Raw genomic sequence first — 17,528 nt, forward strand, 5'->3', positions numbered from 1 at the left:
CGGAGTCCGCAGTCTGCTCGGGGTGTATAGCGACCCCCTTGTCAGAGCCAGACTGTGAAACGGAACTACCTGCCTCCCTCCAGCTAAACCTGCCTGTCCGAAGCTAGAGCAGCAAGAGAGCACGTTGAGCTCAAACAGACAAGCATCCACACATGAACGCAACTTTAGCTCAATGATCAGAGCACGCCGCCATGCTTGTGGGCAGCCTATTTAAATACTAAGCCCTGCCCACTGTCGCATTATTGATCGCACTACTGATGACGTCACCTGCGGCCAATCAGGCGGTGCCAGGTCACCGGATCAGCTGACACCAAAGCACCAATCACGGTCCGCCATGTCATGGGCATGCTCATTGCAGGGCATCTTGGACTTAGGCTGGAACAGCCCGTGTTCCCCTCCGCAACCTATGCTTAACACTACTAGGAACAAGGACCCAAGAGATAGCCTGTACTTCTTGTGCACTGGCTAGACATTGGGACTGACAGTGATGCTAAGCAGCATCTGCCCTGGCTGGACCAGAATGGGAGACCACAGAAGATTCTGACCCAATTTCAGGTCCAGCAGCAACCTGACACCTAACATTATCCCCCCTTCTAACATCCCGCTTGCCTTGATGCTCATATTCCTCAATGATGAGGGGGGCATGAATGTGGTCCACCAGTTCCCAGGAGCAACCCTTAGATCCATGACCCCTCAAGTGTAGCAGGAAATTTTTTTTTTTTTCACGAACCATGTTAGACCCCACAATAGCCTGCACCTCGAGATCATCAGCCCTGGTGTCTGTAGCAGGTTGGGGTTCGGCGAATTTTGTCAGGCGAATGGGCTTATGGAGCGACACATGAAAAGTGTCGTGACTCCTCAGGTGTTGTGGTAACTGTAAACGGTACACTACGGGACTTACTTGGGCCAAAATTTTGAAAGGACCAATAAAGCGGGGGGCAAACTTAGCAGATTCCCCATGTACTTTGATATTGCGAGCCGCGAGCCACACTCTGTCGCCCAGATAGAATACGGGGGCTGGACGACGAAGAGTGTCAGCCCTCTCTCTCATCCGATTCTTGGAGGCCAATATAGCATCCTGGGTATGGTCCCAAACCTCCCGTGCCTCCAGAGCCCAATCTCTGACCCCAGGTTCCACAGAGGGATCTAGCATAGGAACCGGAACGCGCGGATGTTGGCCATTATTCAGAAGAAGCGGAGTCTGATATGTGGAATCCGCCACGGGTAACGGATGGAGAAGACCAGCCGTACTTTGACGGGATGATTTATCTCTCGCACAGGAGACACATGCTAGAACATATTCCTTAACGTCCTGGCGCCACCCAGGCCACCAATACGGCCATTGGAGAAACTTCGTGGTACGTTTGACCCCAAAATGACCTCCGATTTTAGAGGCATGTGCCCAGAAGAGCAACTCATTTTGTAGATTAGGAGGAACGAACATCCTCCCAGAAGGAACCTGGTTTAGGGGCACTGGAGCCACATCCGCATACTTCCCGAAGGAATGGTAAGCCTGGGCTCGTCATTGTCCTCAGCCGTATCCATGGACCGGGACAAAGGGTCTACCCGAGGGTTCTTTTTGATATAATCTGACAAGTCCTGGGTCTCGGAGACAGACAGAGGATCCATGCCGGGGACCAAATCAATAGGACAGCCATATGGTCGGCGGCGAGGTAAAGTGTCTGCAGCCTTTTAGGGAAAGACATCCGCAAAAGTCTGATATTGCACAGGGAGAGCGGCCAAGTCAGTAGAAGGCTTAGAGACTACCCTCCGGGTGGCTGTAACCATACACTGAGACACACAATTCTCACCCCAGGAAGAAATTCTCCCCGTATTCCAGTCAATGTGTGGAGTGTGACAACGTAACCATGTAAGATCCATTAGCACCTCATCCAATCCACTGGGAATAATAAGAAATGAGACAACCTCCCGGTGACCCTGAGGGAACGACATGGTGAGGGGAATCGACTGGTGAGTGATTTGCGTGTCCAGCAGTGAACTGTTGACTACCCTAATGTTCATTGGTTTTGGCAGTAACTCCATAGGAATGGCGTGCTTCTGGGCAAACGTAGATGACAAAAAATTGCCATCGGCGCCAGAATCCACCCACGCATTGGCAATAACCGTGGTTGTTCCGAAGAGCAATGTCACCTTATACAATAATTTGGAGGAAGAAGCCCTGGAATCTAACACACCTCCTCCAACGGTGGTTAGACACACTCTTTTTCCTGACGGCTTGGAACCCGTATTAATGGGGTACTCCATGGGATGTGCAGGTCGGGAACAAGAGGGGCTAGACTCAGTCCGGAATATATCCATAGACTCAGGCTCCGGGTCGGAAGTCGCGGGTTTGGAAATGGGTGTAGAGAATGAAGGTGCCAACCGAAACTGAGGTCTGGAGACCTCCAGCTCTAACTTGTGCTCTGCATGAGGCAAATCTATTCGGTTAGCGAGAGAGATTAACTCCTTCAGGGAGGTTGGAATCTCTCTGGTAGATAGAGCATTTTTAATATGCCCAGCCAGACCCTTCCAGAACACCGGGATTAAAGACCGCTCTGACCAATCCAATTCAGCCGCTAAGGTTCTGAACTGGATGGCATAGTGGCTGGCGGTGGCTGAACCCTGGACCAACGCAAGAAGCTTAAGAGCTGTATCATGCGTGACCTGAGGACCTAAGAAAACTTTTTTTAGGGCTGTAAGAAAGAGACCCGCATTAGCCACTACTGGGTCACTCCGCTCCCACAAAGGTGTAGCCCACTCCAAGGACCTGTGAGAAAGTAACGAGATGACAAAACCCACTTTAGCCCTTTTGGAGGGGAACCGTGCCTCCATCATCTCCAACTGAATGGAGCACAGATTAATAAAACCTCTGCAGGATTTGCTGTCACCAGAAAATTTTTCCGGGAGAACAAAATGGTGTAATGGGGCATTTGTAGCTGCCGCAGCATTCGCCGCAGCCGTGTTGACCAGACTGGCCGCCTGAGAAGCTGCCTGGGTAGCTACTGCAGTGATATCAGCCACCGGGGCAGCTTGTTCCAGAGTCCTAAGTCTGGCCTCAATTTGCTGTATATAGCGCTGCAGTTGCTGGTTGTCAGCCTTGTTCGGCAAGACCCTGGTGCTCTGATACTGTTAAGGGGACGGTTGCAAACAACTTTATTAAATAATGGAAAGCAACCGAACCCGGGGTCCGCGATGCAGCCTAGAGGACTGCGGCCGAACACCTTCTGGGTAAGAAGGTAAAACAACCAACTAATATATAAATCCCTCCAGTGTTACTGCACACCGAGACAGGAATAGGGATTTGCACTATCTCGGTTAACTGCACGAGATATGTGCGTCAAATAACTTAGCCGTAGCCCTGTTAACTGCACAGAGGCTATGCAGCAGACGCTAAGAAGTGTGTGTGACTCACGCCGGCATATACGTGCTGCCAGCCGGTGTGCGACCGGACTGCAGAGTAACTCTCCACGTGGCTAACAGGCGGTGCCAGGAATTCGGAATCCGCAGTCTGCTCGGGGTGTATAGCGACCCCTTTGTCGGAGCCAGACTGTCAAATGGAACTACCTGCTTCTCTCCCTCCAGCTAAGACTGCCTATCCCCAGCTAAACCTGCCTGTCCGAAGCTAGAGCAGCAAGAGAGCATGTAGAGCTCAAACAGACAAGCGTCCACACATGAACACATCCTTAGCTCAATGATCAGAGCACGCCGCCATGCTTGTGGGCAGCCTATTTAAAGACTAAGCCCTGCCCACTGTTGCAATATTGATTGCACTACTGATGATGTCGCCCGCGGCCAATCAGGTGGTGCCAGGTCACCGGATGAGCTGACACCAAAGCACCAATCACGGTCCGCCATGTCATGGGCATGCTCATGCAGAGCATCCTGGACTTAGGCTGTAACAGCCCTTGTTCCCCTCCGCAACCTATGCTTAACACTACTAGGAAAAAGGACCCAAGAGACAGCTTGTACTTCTCATGCACTGGCTAGGTGTTGGGACTGATGGTGATGCTAAGCTGCATCCTCCCTAGCTGGATCAGAATGGGAGACCACAGATGATACTGACCCAATTTCAGGTCCAGGAACCACCTAACAATATGGTTTGATTTACTTGGCAGTTTGAATTGGATGGGTTGGTACTGACATCTGGTTAGAATGTCATGTCAATAGCACCTTTAGAAATACAGTGGATGAAATAAGTATTGGACATGTCACCAATTTCCTAAGTAAATATATTTCTAAAGGTGTTATTATATGTTGTATATTTATTTAGAAAATTGATGACTTGTTCAATATTTATTTCACCCGCTGTAAATACCGCTGCCACAGAATGACATTTAAATGGTTAAACTGCAGTTATCGGAGCAATCACTTTTTAATAAGTTTTCCATACTTTATGAGTTACCTTAACCATTTAACTTTCCTAAAAATACATCTAGGATACATAGTAAATTTGTTCACTAAAGACTAGATATTTTGTTCAGTTTGCAACCCAATTAGTTTCACTGAGGTAGGACTTTTGAAGTAACTCCTGTACACCATATATATGGACATAATTTCACACTGTTACGGGTCCAGGGGGTGGAACCTCTGTGCCACGGTGCATGGAGGGACCCAGAGGGGCGTAACTAAGTATCAACTCAGACCGACCCTGGTCGTACGGCGGCTAACGACTCCGTGACAGGGAGGGACCGAGCAGAGGGACCAGGTGCTACTCTGGGGACGACCTTGTAAGAGAGCAGGTGGCTCCCACGGGTCAGAAGACTGGGACTGACCAGTATAGCAGGTGGGCACAGCAAGCAGGCAGAAGTCTCTAGGTTAGCTGACTGGTGGTCACGGCAAGTGACGGCAGGAGCCTCCAGGTAGGCTATCGGGTGATCACGGCAAGTGACGGCAGGAGCCTCCAGGTAGGCTATCGGGTGATCATGGCAAGTGACGGCAGGAGCCTCCAGGTAGGCTATTAGGTGGTCACGGTCAAGTGACGGCCAAGCAGGCTGAAGTCTCTTGGTTAACAGGCAGATGGTCACGGCAAGTGACGGCAGAGGCTCCAGATAGGCTAGCAGGTAACAGGCAGGTAACAGGCGAGTGCTCCCAGGTAAGCAGGCTAGCAGGCACGGCAGGTAGCAGGCAGGTATCTGGCAGGTGCTTCCTGGTAAGCAGGTGGGCTTGCCCATAGACAGAGTGGCGGGTTGAACGGAAGACAGACTGTCGGGCTGGAGAGTAGTCAGGCTGGCAGACTGGAACAGTAGTCAGGCTGGCAACTGGACCTGAGTGCTGAAGCAGAGGTAAGAATACTTGTGCAACAACTATTGCTCGGGCACCTCCATTTTGGAGGAGGTGCCTTATATATGGGAGGTCCTCCGGCTATTGGCCGGGGACTCCTTAGGATGGCGCGCGCGGCCCCTTTAAGAGAGAGCACTGTGCCCGGGAAGCTGCGCGCGCCGGCAGCAGCAGGAAGAGGAGCGCGGGAGGACGCCGCGTGGGGAGGTGAGAGGGACGGTGTCTCTGCCTGGCAGGGGGCAGAGACGCCGATGCTACACACACAAAGCCCCAAAAATGGGCCAGACAAAATTGTTGGCCCCCTCAACTTAATATTTGGTTGTACACTCTTTGAAATAAATAACTGCAATCAATTCATGCAACCATCTACAAGCTTCTGACACCTCTCAACTGGAATTTTGGACCACTCTTCTTCGGCAAACTGCTCCAGATCTCTCATATTTGAAGGGTGCCTTCTCCCAACAGCAATTTTAAGATCACTCTACAGATGTTCAATAGGATTTAGATCCAGACTCATTGTTGGACACCTCAGAACTCTCTAGCATTTTGTTTCCATCCATTTCTGGGTGCTTCTTGAACTATGCTTGGGGTCATTGTCCTGCTGGAAGACCTATGACCTAGGACGCAAATCCAGCTTTCTGACACTGGGCACTACATTGCGACCCAAAATACTTTGTTAATATTCAGGTTTCATGATGCCTTGAAAACAGTCATGGCACCAAGTGTCAGAGGCAGAAAAACAACCCCAAAACATCTTTGAACCTCCACCATATTTGACTGTAGATATTGTGTTCTTTTCTTTGTAGGCCTTATTACATTTTCGGTAAACAGTAGAATGATGTGCTTTATCAAAAAGCTCTTGGTCTCATCTGTCCACAAGACACTTTCTCAGGAGGATTTTGGCTTACGTACATTTTGGCAAACTGTAGTCTAGCTTTTTTATGTCTGTGTCAGCAGTGGGTCCTCCTGAGTCTCCTGCCATAGGGTTTCATTTTATTCAAATGCAGATGGATAGTTCGCACTGACACCGATGCACCCTTAGCCTGCAGGACAGCTTGAATTTCTTTGGAACTTGATTGATGGTGTTTATCCACCATTCGGACTATCCTGCGCTGCAAATATTCATAAATTTTTCTCTGCTGTCCATGTCTAGGAAGATTATCTACAGTGTCATGGTTTGTAAACTTCTTGATTATGTTGCGCACCATGGATGAAAGAACATCAAGATCTCTGGTGATGGACGTGTAAACTTGAGATTGTTGATATTGTACAATAATTTTGGTTCTGAAGTCCTCAGACAATTCTCTGCTCCTCTTTCTGTTGTCCATACTTCGTGTGGCACACAGACACACAATATAAAGATTGAGTCAATTTCTCCCTTTTTAGCTAGATTCAGGTGTGATTTTCTTATTGCCCACACCTGTTACTTGCCACAGGTGAATTTAAATGAAAATCACATGTTTGAAACAAAGTTGTTTACCTACATTTTTGGAAAGGTGCCAACTATTTTGTTGGGCCCATTTTTGGGGTTTAGTGTGAAATTATGTCCAATTTGCCTTTCTTCTGTTTTTTCTTTGTGTTGTTCCCATACACACAAAGCAAATAAACATATGTTTAACCAAACTTGCGTAATTGCAATAATTTTCTGGGAGAAATACTTCATTTTCTGGAACAATTTCAAGGGTGTCAACTCTTTCGGCCATGACTGTATAATATAAACATATTGTAGTAGTTCAATTCTCAGGTAGCTGTGTGGATGAGCACAATCACAGTGTTTCAATCTCAAAACAAAGTTAGTTTATTGTCCTTCATAAATTTTACAACTCCAAAATGGAAACAATTTTTCTTTAGCACAAATGAATAACACGGTCCTTTGTTCAGCACAATACAACAAAGTAATTGTGAAAGTCTTACCAATCTTAGTATTGCAGGCAGTAGCAGCTAAAGCAGTTTTAAACACTTTCACCACCAAACACACCTATGTTCATCTCCAGCCAACTCATCCTCTTAGCTGTCTCAGCTGCCTTTTATCCAGCTTGTAAGACCTGGACTGAAGTATGGGAGAAATCATTTCCACCCAAGCTCTTTTGGTCGCTCCAGAATCCTGGACCCAAAATCCACTTAAACATACTACTCAGTAACCTAGCATAACTGTTATAAACTTCTCAGGATTTACATCCCCAATGCCAGCCACGTTGGTGACATATACACGCTGTCAACCACTTTTCCTGAGGCCTTCTTACTTTGTATATAAACATGTAAATAAATATATATATATATATATATATATATAAATATGGTGCTCAGCATAATTGAGTAAGTCCCCCTTGAAAAGTAAGTACTTAAATTAGTTCATGCAAAAATGAATACACCCCACATCAAATACTGCTGCATCTAATATTTTCTATGACCTCCATGATTTTTAAGGGCAGCACAAAGTCTTCTAGGCATGGAATGAACAAGTTGGCGACATATTGCAACATTTATCTTTTTCCATTCTTCAAGAACGACCTCTTTTAGAATCGGGATACTGAATGGAGAGTGATGCTCAACTTGTCTCTTTTTTAATCATTAATCAACTTTCTGCAGGACACCTGTTTAATGAATTATTAGACTTACATTGAATTGAATTGTAATTAAAATTTTGTAGTCTAGAATTTCATTGGGGTGTACACATTTTTGCAGCATAGTATGAATGAATTTGTTAGGAAAATTACATTTTGGGTGTGCAAAATAACAAATCTTGTTTTCAATCAGAGGCGCACATTTGTGAGAATATTTTGTAGTTGATTCTTAGATTGGTTGGAGTGTACTCATTTATGCTGAGCACTGTATATAAACTCGTTTGCATAAGATTAGTAATTAGTTTTAAATAAGTATGCATTGTAAAATTGCAGAAAAAAATCAGACTTATGTGCTTAACAATACTTTGAGAATTCTATAAGCCCCTCATAAGTCAGAGCCATTCAGCTACCCAGGGAGTCACTACTTTTAATAATCTAAGGTAGGCAACATAGCTTTATATTGATGCCATTTGTTACACTGTTGTGTTCAATCAATATAATACTCATCCTGTTGAATGCAGCCTGAGGCTAATGGTTCCACTAGATCTAGTTTAAGTTGTAGCAGTACTATACTTTAGGAAATGTAGACGCTTTGAAAAACTGATGTGCCTCTGAGGACGAGTTGATTTCTTCCGCTGGAGTGTGAATCAAGCTAAGAACATATGTTCATAACCAAAAGTTTCAACTAGAGGAAAATGGACCAAACCTGAATTCCTGATAGATTTTAGGAAAAGCTTTAATTTTACTCCTTCTCTCTAAAGATACTGCAGTGAAGTGTGCATATGTAATGAAATTCTGATATAAATTACTGTTAGATTTGACGCGACTAATGTAAAATGTTCTCTTAACTTCACATGCACGCTATAGATAGTTCTTCCAATACAGAAGAACGCACAAGGTCAATATATCACATAGACATAAATATTTATTTTCTTGCAATTTAGAGGCCCTGATTTATTAAGAATGGTGTTGTTAATGCCAGTCTTGCTGGTGTCATACGCTCTTGATTCATGAAGAGGAGCACACATCTTCATGAATCTGGACTGTCTGACGAGTGCATGTGCCTCCGTGCATTACAGCAGAAATCTCACTGCAGTCAGGTACAGTCAGGAGTGAGATTTCTGGCATGGAGAATGCCACAGCTCATCATGAATCAGAGGAGCGGTGGCATCCCGCCCTAGCTCCACCCATTTTGACGAAGCTGGAAGAAACTGTTTTGAAGACGGCAAACGTTGCAAAATTTACATGCAACTCAGAGTTGTGCTTAAATTTTGTGACTTTTCAAAGCGTTTATGCCACAATCCTAGTGAGAAAGCTTTAGTTAAATTGGGCCTTAAATGAATAATCTATCTCCTCCCATCTCCTTTTTTTATTAAGTAGAAAGTTACAATCAGTACAGAACCTGCACTTATAGTTACCTATGGAGATCTTCTTTTCAATCCAACTGGTCCTTTTTGTTCAGAAAGAACTTTTCACCAGTTCATTTTTAAATTGTTCAATTCCTTGATCGAATAAATGTGATCATCTTTTTTTTATTGCTTCTTCCCTTAAAACTAGGGCCTTGTCTTTGATGTTCCAATACCTCGAGTATTTAAAACCGGGCACCGCCATCTTGGACACAGTTGCTCCAGATCAGACAGTGTAGGGACAGCACTGCTGATTTAGGGAGAGATATATCCTGCGAAATAGTTAGTGTAGGGTCGGCCAGATCAAACAAACAGTCCTTATTAAACTAGATTTTGAAAAGAGAAAAGAGAAAGTAAACCTCTTTCCGCTTTCTGTTTTATATTTTGCTTTCCTTAAGTAAAGCAGACCTTTTTTTCTGCTCGCATTCTCTAGCCCTTCATCCAGTATATTTTTCTGGGTTGCTTTCCTTTAACAAATGTCTTGTTAATTCAGTTCAACAAATGTCTCGTCAAATTTTTCCTTGGAAAAATGTATCATCATAATTATTGATTCTACGTAATCACAAGAATTAGCCATATGGTATTGCTTGCATGGATGATGACTATTAAAATGCAAACCGGCATTTATTGAAGTTAACTTTCTGTATCCTGTCTAAAAATCTCTCAGCATCTCCTTGCCAAACAATAAAGATGAAATCCACATATCTGTAAAAAATCGAATATCCTGTAACAATGGGTTCTCCAAAAATAATACATATTCTTATTTTTCATTGAACTACAAGAGGAAGATATTTGCTTACATAAATGAGACCGGAGTCCCCATCGCTATACCACCTCTATACAACATTTCCCATTGAAACAAAACAAATTGTGGTATAGTACAAAGCACAATGTTTCACGAACAAAAGACAAAAAATGCTCACTTCTCCGTCTGTCTTTATCAGCATTTCCTGTGGTATTCTTTTTTATTATTTAGAAATAAACTTCTTCTGTTCGATGTCTAATTAACATGTCTACAAAAATAATTCTTATCTTTCAATGGACCTAACAACAATCTACAAAACTAGATAGTGGCTTTCTACAGAACATACCCTGGTGACAATAGATCGATCTGGGAGAATTTATGTCGTTTTGGCAGGAAATACCAACTAGGTTTTTTAGTTACATGGGGATAGATAATTGCTTTTTGCATAGTATTCCGGAGAAGTGTGCTCAGGATTTCTAGATATTTAGTGGTGGGATTCTTTGTAAGTACCAGTCGGATAATTCTAATGCCTATGTACTTCTTTTTTTTATTGTATAGGACACCATATTTTGTTGTGCTTTCCAATACAGAGAGAGAGAAATATATACCATATGCAGATTGCTTTTGTATTATTTTTTATTATTTTTTTTTACATTGGTAATCAAAGCCAGAGTTTATGCTGTGGGATATGTAACAGCCTACCACTGAAGGTGTTCCTTAAAACTATAAGCTAATAGTTGATTGGCAAGTCATGTGACCTTTTCAATTAAATTAAATTCAGCAACAGGATGTTTTACAGATTTCTTAAAGGGGATATCCACTACTGTACAACCCCATCTTAATCAATATTGGACCCAGATTGAAATAAAAACAATGCATACCCACTTCCCACAGTGGTGTCGTTTCACTGATGTAGGTGCCATTGCTTCCAGAGTGTAATGTGGCTAGTATCACATGAGGCTGCAGCCAATGAGCAACCGCTGGTCAACTGCAGCCTTTACTATTGTGTCAGAGCAGATCTCCACCCTGATGGAATATTGATGGCTGCAGCCAAACATTGGCCACTCGCTGACTGCTGTGTGCATGTGGCCCAACAAGTCACATCACTCTCTGGGAACAGTGGCACCGTCATCACTGGGTATAGAGTAGGTGGAGATGAGTAGGTTGATTTATAGTTTTGGGAGAAAATATTCAGCATAACCTGTGCTTTATTCATTTACTCCTCTGCTCTTCCTGGTATTTTGGGTCCAGTGGGCCAGTGACTGACAGCGTTCTATGTATAACAGTGCATATTGATATAGCTGTTAGTCACTGATAGGAACACCCACTGGACCCAAAATCCCAGAAAGAGACAAAGATGAAATGATTAAAAGACAGGTTATACTGAACATTTTTTCACTTATTTATATATCAATCTGCCCTTTAACAGGCTGTCTGCCAATTGGATTGCATTTGCATGGTGACGGGTTCTCTTTAACTATTAGGTAAAAAAAAAAACAGATACTGATTGAAAATTTGTATACAGATATTATTTATATTTATGTATCCAGTTTATATATACAGTTACTACTTATGTTTATGTATATAGATACTGCATATATATATATTTATATATATATATTATATGTCATATACAGGATATATATACATAAAAATGTATAATTATTTCTACAGATACCGATTATTTTGATGCATTTATTTTTTTTAGTCAAAACTCATTACTTTGCTTTTATGTCCCTGTACAGCAACAAGAACAAGACCCGACAAATTTGTACATATCAAACTTGCCTATTTCCATGGATGAGCAAGAATTAGAAAACATGCTGAAGCCATTTGGACATGTCATTTCTACTAGAATATTAAGAGATGCAAGTGGAGTCAGTAGAGGAGTTGGATTTGCTCGGTATGTACCTTATTCTTGTTTTTAGCAATATAAATATTTTTTCCAAACCAAAAGTTTATGTCACTACTAGTGTTGAGCGAGCATGCTCGACACTGCTCAGTACTCGCCCGAGCATCACGCTAATCGGGATGTTCGGCGAGCACCGAGCATTTCCGGGTTACTGGGGCGGGAGCTCGGGTCTCCACCCTGCATGTTTGGCGCTCTTTACAGAGCCAATGAACATGCAGGGATTGACAGCCAGTCACTGTAATGCCGCAGCCATGTTGTTTGTGGGAATTACATTGATTGGCTGGCCGCACAGCGTCACCTCGAGTATTTAAAACCGGGCACCGCCATCTTGGACACAGTTGCTCCAGATCAGACAGTGTAGGGACAGCACTGCTGATTTAGGGAGAGATATATCCTGCGAAATAGTTAGTGTAGGGTCGGCCAGATCAAACAAACAGTCCTTCTCAGGACTAATATCGATCCCAGATATCAGGCAGGCAGGCAGGCTGTATAGGAGATGCAGTGGTTATACCAGTAAATGCTGCATTACAGTCCTGTGTGCTCCTGTTGCTGAAATTGCTGGACTTAGCTCCTGGTCTCGGGGGCCAGGAAAAATCCTTTTTTTTTTCATCTAAATCCTCTTTTTTTTTTCCTCCTTCACACTGTACAAATACCCGTCTTATTTAAACTTTTGGTGTCCACCCCGCCCCCCCAAAAAAAAGTGTCTCCCTGATTTTTCAGACACAAATATATCTGTTGAAAATAGTCTGGTGTATGCCAGAGAAACAGAAGTGTGGTTTTGCAGTTCCACAGTTCAAACCCTGTATTATCCACATTTGGGCCGTTTGTATCTAAAAAAAAACAGTTTGAATGTGTCGCTCACTGTTCAGCCGCAAGTATATATATTTAAAAAAGTCTGGTATACACCAGTAAATTATAACTGTGGTTTTGCTGTTCCACCGTAAAAAATCTCTATTATCCTGCTTTTGGCATTTTTTGCCGTAAAAAAAAACTAATAGTGTCTCCCTGATTTTTCAGACACAAATATATCTGTTGAAAATAGTCTGGTGTAGGCCCGAGAAATACAAGTGTGGTTTTGCAGTTCAACAGGTCAAATCTCTGTATTATCCTGCTTTTTTGCATTTTTTGCGGTAAAGAAAAACAGTAGTGTCTCCTGATTGTTCAGACACAAATATATCTGTTGAAAATAGTCTGGTGTAGGCCTGAGAAATACAAGTGTGGTTTTGCAGTTCCACCTGTCAAATCTCTGCAATATCCTGCTTTTTTGCATTTTTTGCCGTAAAGAAAAACAGTAGTGTTTCCTGGTTGTTCAGACACAAATATATCTGTTGAAAATAGTCTGGTGTAGGCCTGAGAAATACAAGTGTGGTTTTGCAGTCCCGCGGGTCAAATCTCAGTATTATCCTGCTTTTTTGCATTTTTTGCCGTAAAGAAAAACAGTAGTGTCTCCTGATTGTTCAGACACAAATATATCTGTTGATAATAGTCTGGTGTAGGCCCGAGAAATACAAGTGTGGCTTTGCAGTTCCACGGTTCAAACCTCTGTATTATCCACTTTTGGGACATTTTTACCTAAAAAAAAAACAGAGTGTGTCGCTCACTGTTCAGGCGTAAATATATCTATTTAAAATTTTCTGGTATACCCCAGTAAACAATAACTGTGGTTTTGCCATTCCACAGTAAAAAAACTCTATTATTCAGCTTTTGGTATTTTTTCCGTAAAGAAAAACAGTAATAGTTTCTCCCTGATTGTTCAGATTGTTTAAAAGAGTCGGGTGTAGGCCAGAGAAATAGAACTGTGGTTTTCCTCTTCCACGGTTCTAATCTACTTTTTATTACCCTTTTTCCATTGATAGTGCGAGTGTAAGCTATTTTACTTCCTTTACAATGGGCAAGGCGCCTGGCAAGGGACGTGGAAGTGGACGTTTTGGTGATGGTGCGTGTAGAGGACGGGGTCGTGGCCAAGGTGAAAATGTGCCACAACCAACAGCCACATCTTCTCGCTCCCACTTCTTGACCGAATTACTAGGGAAGCACAGAACATCACCAGTATTGCGAACTGATCAGTGTGAACAGGTTATTAATTGGATAGCAGATAATACTTCCAGTTACCTGGGCACTAGAGATGAGCGTTGTTCTACTCGAACTGTTCGCCAATCTCAAATTCGAGCTGTTTTGGGCGGTGTTCGAGCCGTTCGGCGAACACGATCGATTTGAGAAAAATTCGGCTGCTCGAGGTTATGTTCGATAACTGTTTCTGCACCAAAATCATAACTGGATTTTTTCTCAGTAATGATGAAAATTAAAGTTAATACGCAGTTTGAGTGTACAGCGGGGTGGGGGGGAGGGGCAGGGGATGGATCTCTGCAGGAATAATGAAGATCTCCATTTTTTTTTCTCTTTCCCGCATTTACAGTGGGGAGGTGCAATCTGTCAGCCTATCAGCAGCGTACACACGGAGCGAAGTGCTTTTTTTCACACAAGCAAGGGCATGTGTCATTGGCAGTGTATGTCACATGTCCTTGCCCTATAAGACCAAGCCATTTTCCCCGTCGCCACCATTTTCTCACTGCTGCAGCTGCGTGTTAGACAGCACCGCTGTTGCTGTGTGCGCTATACCTTGTTAATTTCAAGCCAATTTTCGCACAAATCTACAGATAGCTTGGGAGAAGGGAATAGTTGTGATTGCAATCCTTTTAAGGACTAGGTTACAGCATTTCCTACGACTTTTATCAGGCAGGTCTGTGCTCTTAAATAGATAGGTTGTGGGAGTAAAGACTAATTGTAATTGGAGTCCTTTTCAGGACTAGGTTACATCAGTTCCTATCAGTTTTTGCAAGGCAGGTCTGTGCCAGTGCTGTGCAAGTTTTTTTCACAGCATTTGGCTGAATCTAGCAAAGCTAATCCTTTTTGGCCTATTGCAGAGTGTGTTAGTCAGTGGAGTAGCCTATCTGTGTTGCAAGATATACCACCTGTGTATAGAATACCAATTTTTTTACTGCACCTAGTGAAGTAAAATCTTTTGGGCATAGCATCATTCTATTAGTCCATCTATACTGACCTCCATCAGGTTGCAAATTGAATATAATTTTTTTCTGCATCTAGCTCTGAAAAAATATTTGGCCTTCTAGCAGTGTGTGGGACTTTCTCTATTAGTCCATCTATACTGACCTCCATCAGGTTGCAAACTGAATATATTTTTTTCTGCATCTACCTCTGAAAAAATATGGGGCCTGTAGCTGTGTGTGGGACTTGTTCTATTAATCCATCTATACAGACCTCCATCAGGTTGCAAACTGAATATAATTTTTTTCTGCATCTAGCTCTGAAAAAATATTTGGCCTTCTAGCAGTGTGTGGGACTTTCTCTATTAGTCCATCTATACTGACCTTCCTCAGGTTGCAAAGTAAAAATAATTTTTATCTGCATCTAGCTCTGAAAAAATATTTGGGCTTCTAGCTGTGTGTGGGACTTGTTCTATTACTCCATCTATACTGACCTCCATCAGGTTGCAAATTGAATATAATTTTTTTCTGCATCTAGCTCTGAAAAAATATTGGGCTTCTAGCCGTGTGTGGGACTTGTTTTATTAGTCCATCTATACTGACCTCCATCAGGTTGCAAATTGAATATATTTTTTTCTGCATCTACCTCTGAAAAAATATTGGGCTTCTAGCTGTGTGTGGGACTTGTTCTATTAATCCATCTATACAGACCTCCATCAGGTTGCAAACTGAATATAATTTTTTTCTGCATCTAGCTCTGAAAAAATATTTGGCCTTCTAGCAGTGTGTGGGACTTTCTCTATTAGTCCATCTATACTGACCTCCATCAGGTTGCAAATTAAAAATAATTTTTATCTGCATCTACCTCTGAAAAAATATTTGGGCTTCTAGCTGTGTGTGGGACTTGTTCTATTAGTCCATCTATACTGACCTCCATCACGCTGCAAATTCAAAATAATTTTTTGTCTGCATCTAGCTCTGAAAAAATATTTGGCCTTCTAGCAGTGTGTGGGACTTTCTCTATTAGTCCATCTATACTGACCTCCATCAGGTTGCAAATTGAATATAATTTTTATCTGCATCTAGCTCTGAAAAAATATTGGGCTTCTAGCTGTGTGTGGGACTTGTTGTATTAATCCATCTATACTGACCTCCATCAGGTTGCAAACTGAATATATTTTTTTCTGCATCTACCTCTGAAAAAATATTGGGCTTCTAGCTGTGTGTGGGACTTGTTCTATTAATCCATCTTTACAGACCTCCATCAGGTTGCAAACTGAATATAATTTTTTTCTGCATCTAGCTCTGAAAAAATATTTGGCCTTCTAGCAGTGTGTGGGACTTGTTCTATTAGTCCACCTATACTGACCTCCATCAGGTTGCAAATTCAAAATAATTTTTTGTCTGCATCTAGCTCTGAAAAAATATTTGGCCTTCTAGCAGTGTGTGAGACTTTGTCTATTAGTCCATCTATACTGACCTTCATCAGGTTGCAAATTGAATATAATTTTTTTCTGCATCTACATCTGAAAAAATATTTGGGCTTCTAGCTGTGTGTAGGACTTGTTCTATTAGTCCATCTATACTGACCTCCATCAGGTTGCAAATTGAATATAATTTTTTTCTGCATCTAACCCAGCCAACAGTTTTGGCCTAATACCACAATTTGGCCACTCAGCTCTGCTCGGTTCCCATCCATTGTTTTTTTGTGCAAACAACTCCAGAGTTGTGAATTAGTTAACCACCAAAATGAGTGGAAAAAGGCCTGCTGCTGGTGGAAAGGGGAATTGGCGTGTTGGGAAGGGGAAAAAAGGTTGTGTCCGTGGGGTAGGTGTTAAAGCAACAGTAACATCTGCAGAAGAAAGACCATCTTCCAGCCAAACTAAAATGTCTACTTCTTTTAGCGGACAATGTGATAAGATCCCTTTCTTATGGCCACGCCAATCGCTACAAATTCCAGATGAGGCACAAAAACAGCAGGTGCTTCAACGGATATCAAGTGCTCCTTTAAGTGGGCTCTCCTCCACATCAACTTCAACATCACAAATACTCCAGTCCTCAAAGGTGTCACCCCAATCGCACTTGCTTCCTCACAGCTCCCAAATCTCCAGCTGCCCGTCTGAGTATGAGGTAGAACAGACGGTTGAGTCTGCAGAGCTGTTTACTCATACTATAGCCTGGGAATCAGAGGTCGACTCCAGCGCTTCTGTGAATCCAGACAAGGAAATGATCTGCACTGATGCCCAGAATCTTTGAGTCGGATCCAGGACCAGACGCAGAAGGTTCTGACCATAATGTAGACCCTCATTCCCAAACTGTAACTCCTGTTGGTGGAGACAATGAGGAAGACGATGATGAGACTCAAATACCTGATTGGAGCGAAAACTTTAGTTTTTTGTCAGGGCAGGAACAGGTTGGCTCTGAGGACGACTGGTGTGATAACGCACAGGGTGATGATGATGAGGTTGGAGATCCCACTTACTGTCAACCCACAGTCAGCCAAGAGATGAGGTCAGCAGAGGAGGTGGAGGAAGATGCTAGTGACTACGAGGTCAGGTTGCACCTTCCTGGACAGAGACGTAGTACTGGAAGCACGTCAACAACTGCATCCTCAAACAC

General features: G+C 43.0%; 1 protein-coding gene across 3 annotated transcripts in view; it reads left to right on the plus strand.

The window, feature by feature from the left end:
* RBMS3 (RNA binding motif single stranded interacting protein 3) overlaps nucleotides 1-17,528 on the plus strand; it is a 1,113,194-nt gene that overhangs the window by 807,384 nt on the left and 288,282 nt on the right. For all 3 annotated transcript variants that reach the window (XM_073678026.1, XM_073678027.1, XM_073678028.1), the window contains one exon: nucleotides 11,738-11,895. In XM_073678026.1, coding sequence (XP_073534127.1) covers nucleotides 11,738-11,895 — 158 coding nt within the window. The remainder of the gene's footprint in view (nucleotides 1-11,737; nucleotides 11,896-17,528) is intronic.

The sequence above is a fragment of the Phyllobates terribilis genome, unplaced genomic scaffold (assembly GCF_046119375.1).
Source record: "Phyllobates terribilis strain yellow unplaced genomic scaffold, ASM4611937v1 Scaffold_4__5_contigs__length_816908805, whole genome shotgun sequence".
Taxonomy (NCBI): domain Eukaryota; kingdom Metazoa; phylum Chordata; class Amphibia; order Anura; family Dendrobatidae; genus Phyllobates; species Phyllobates terribilis.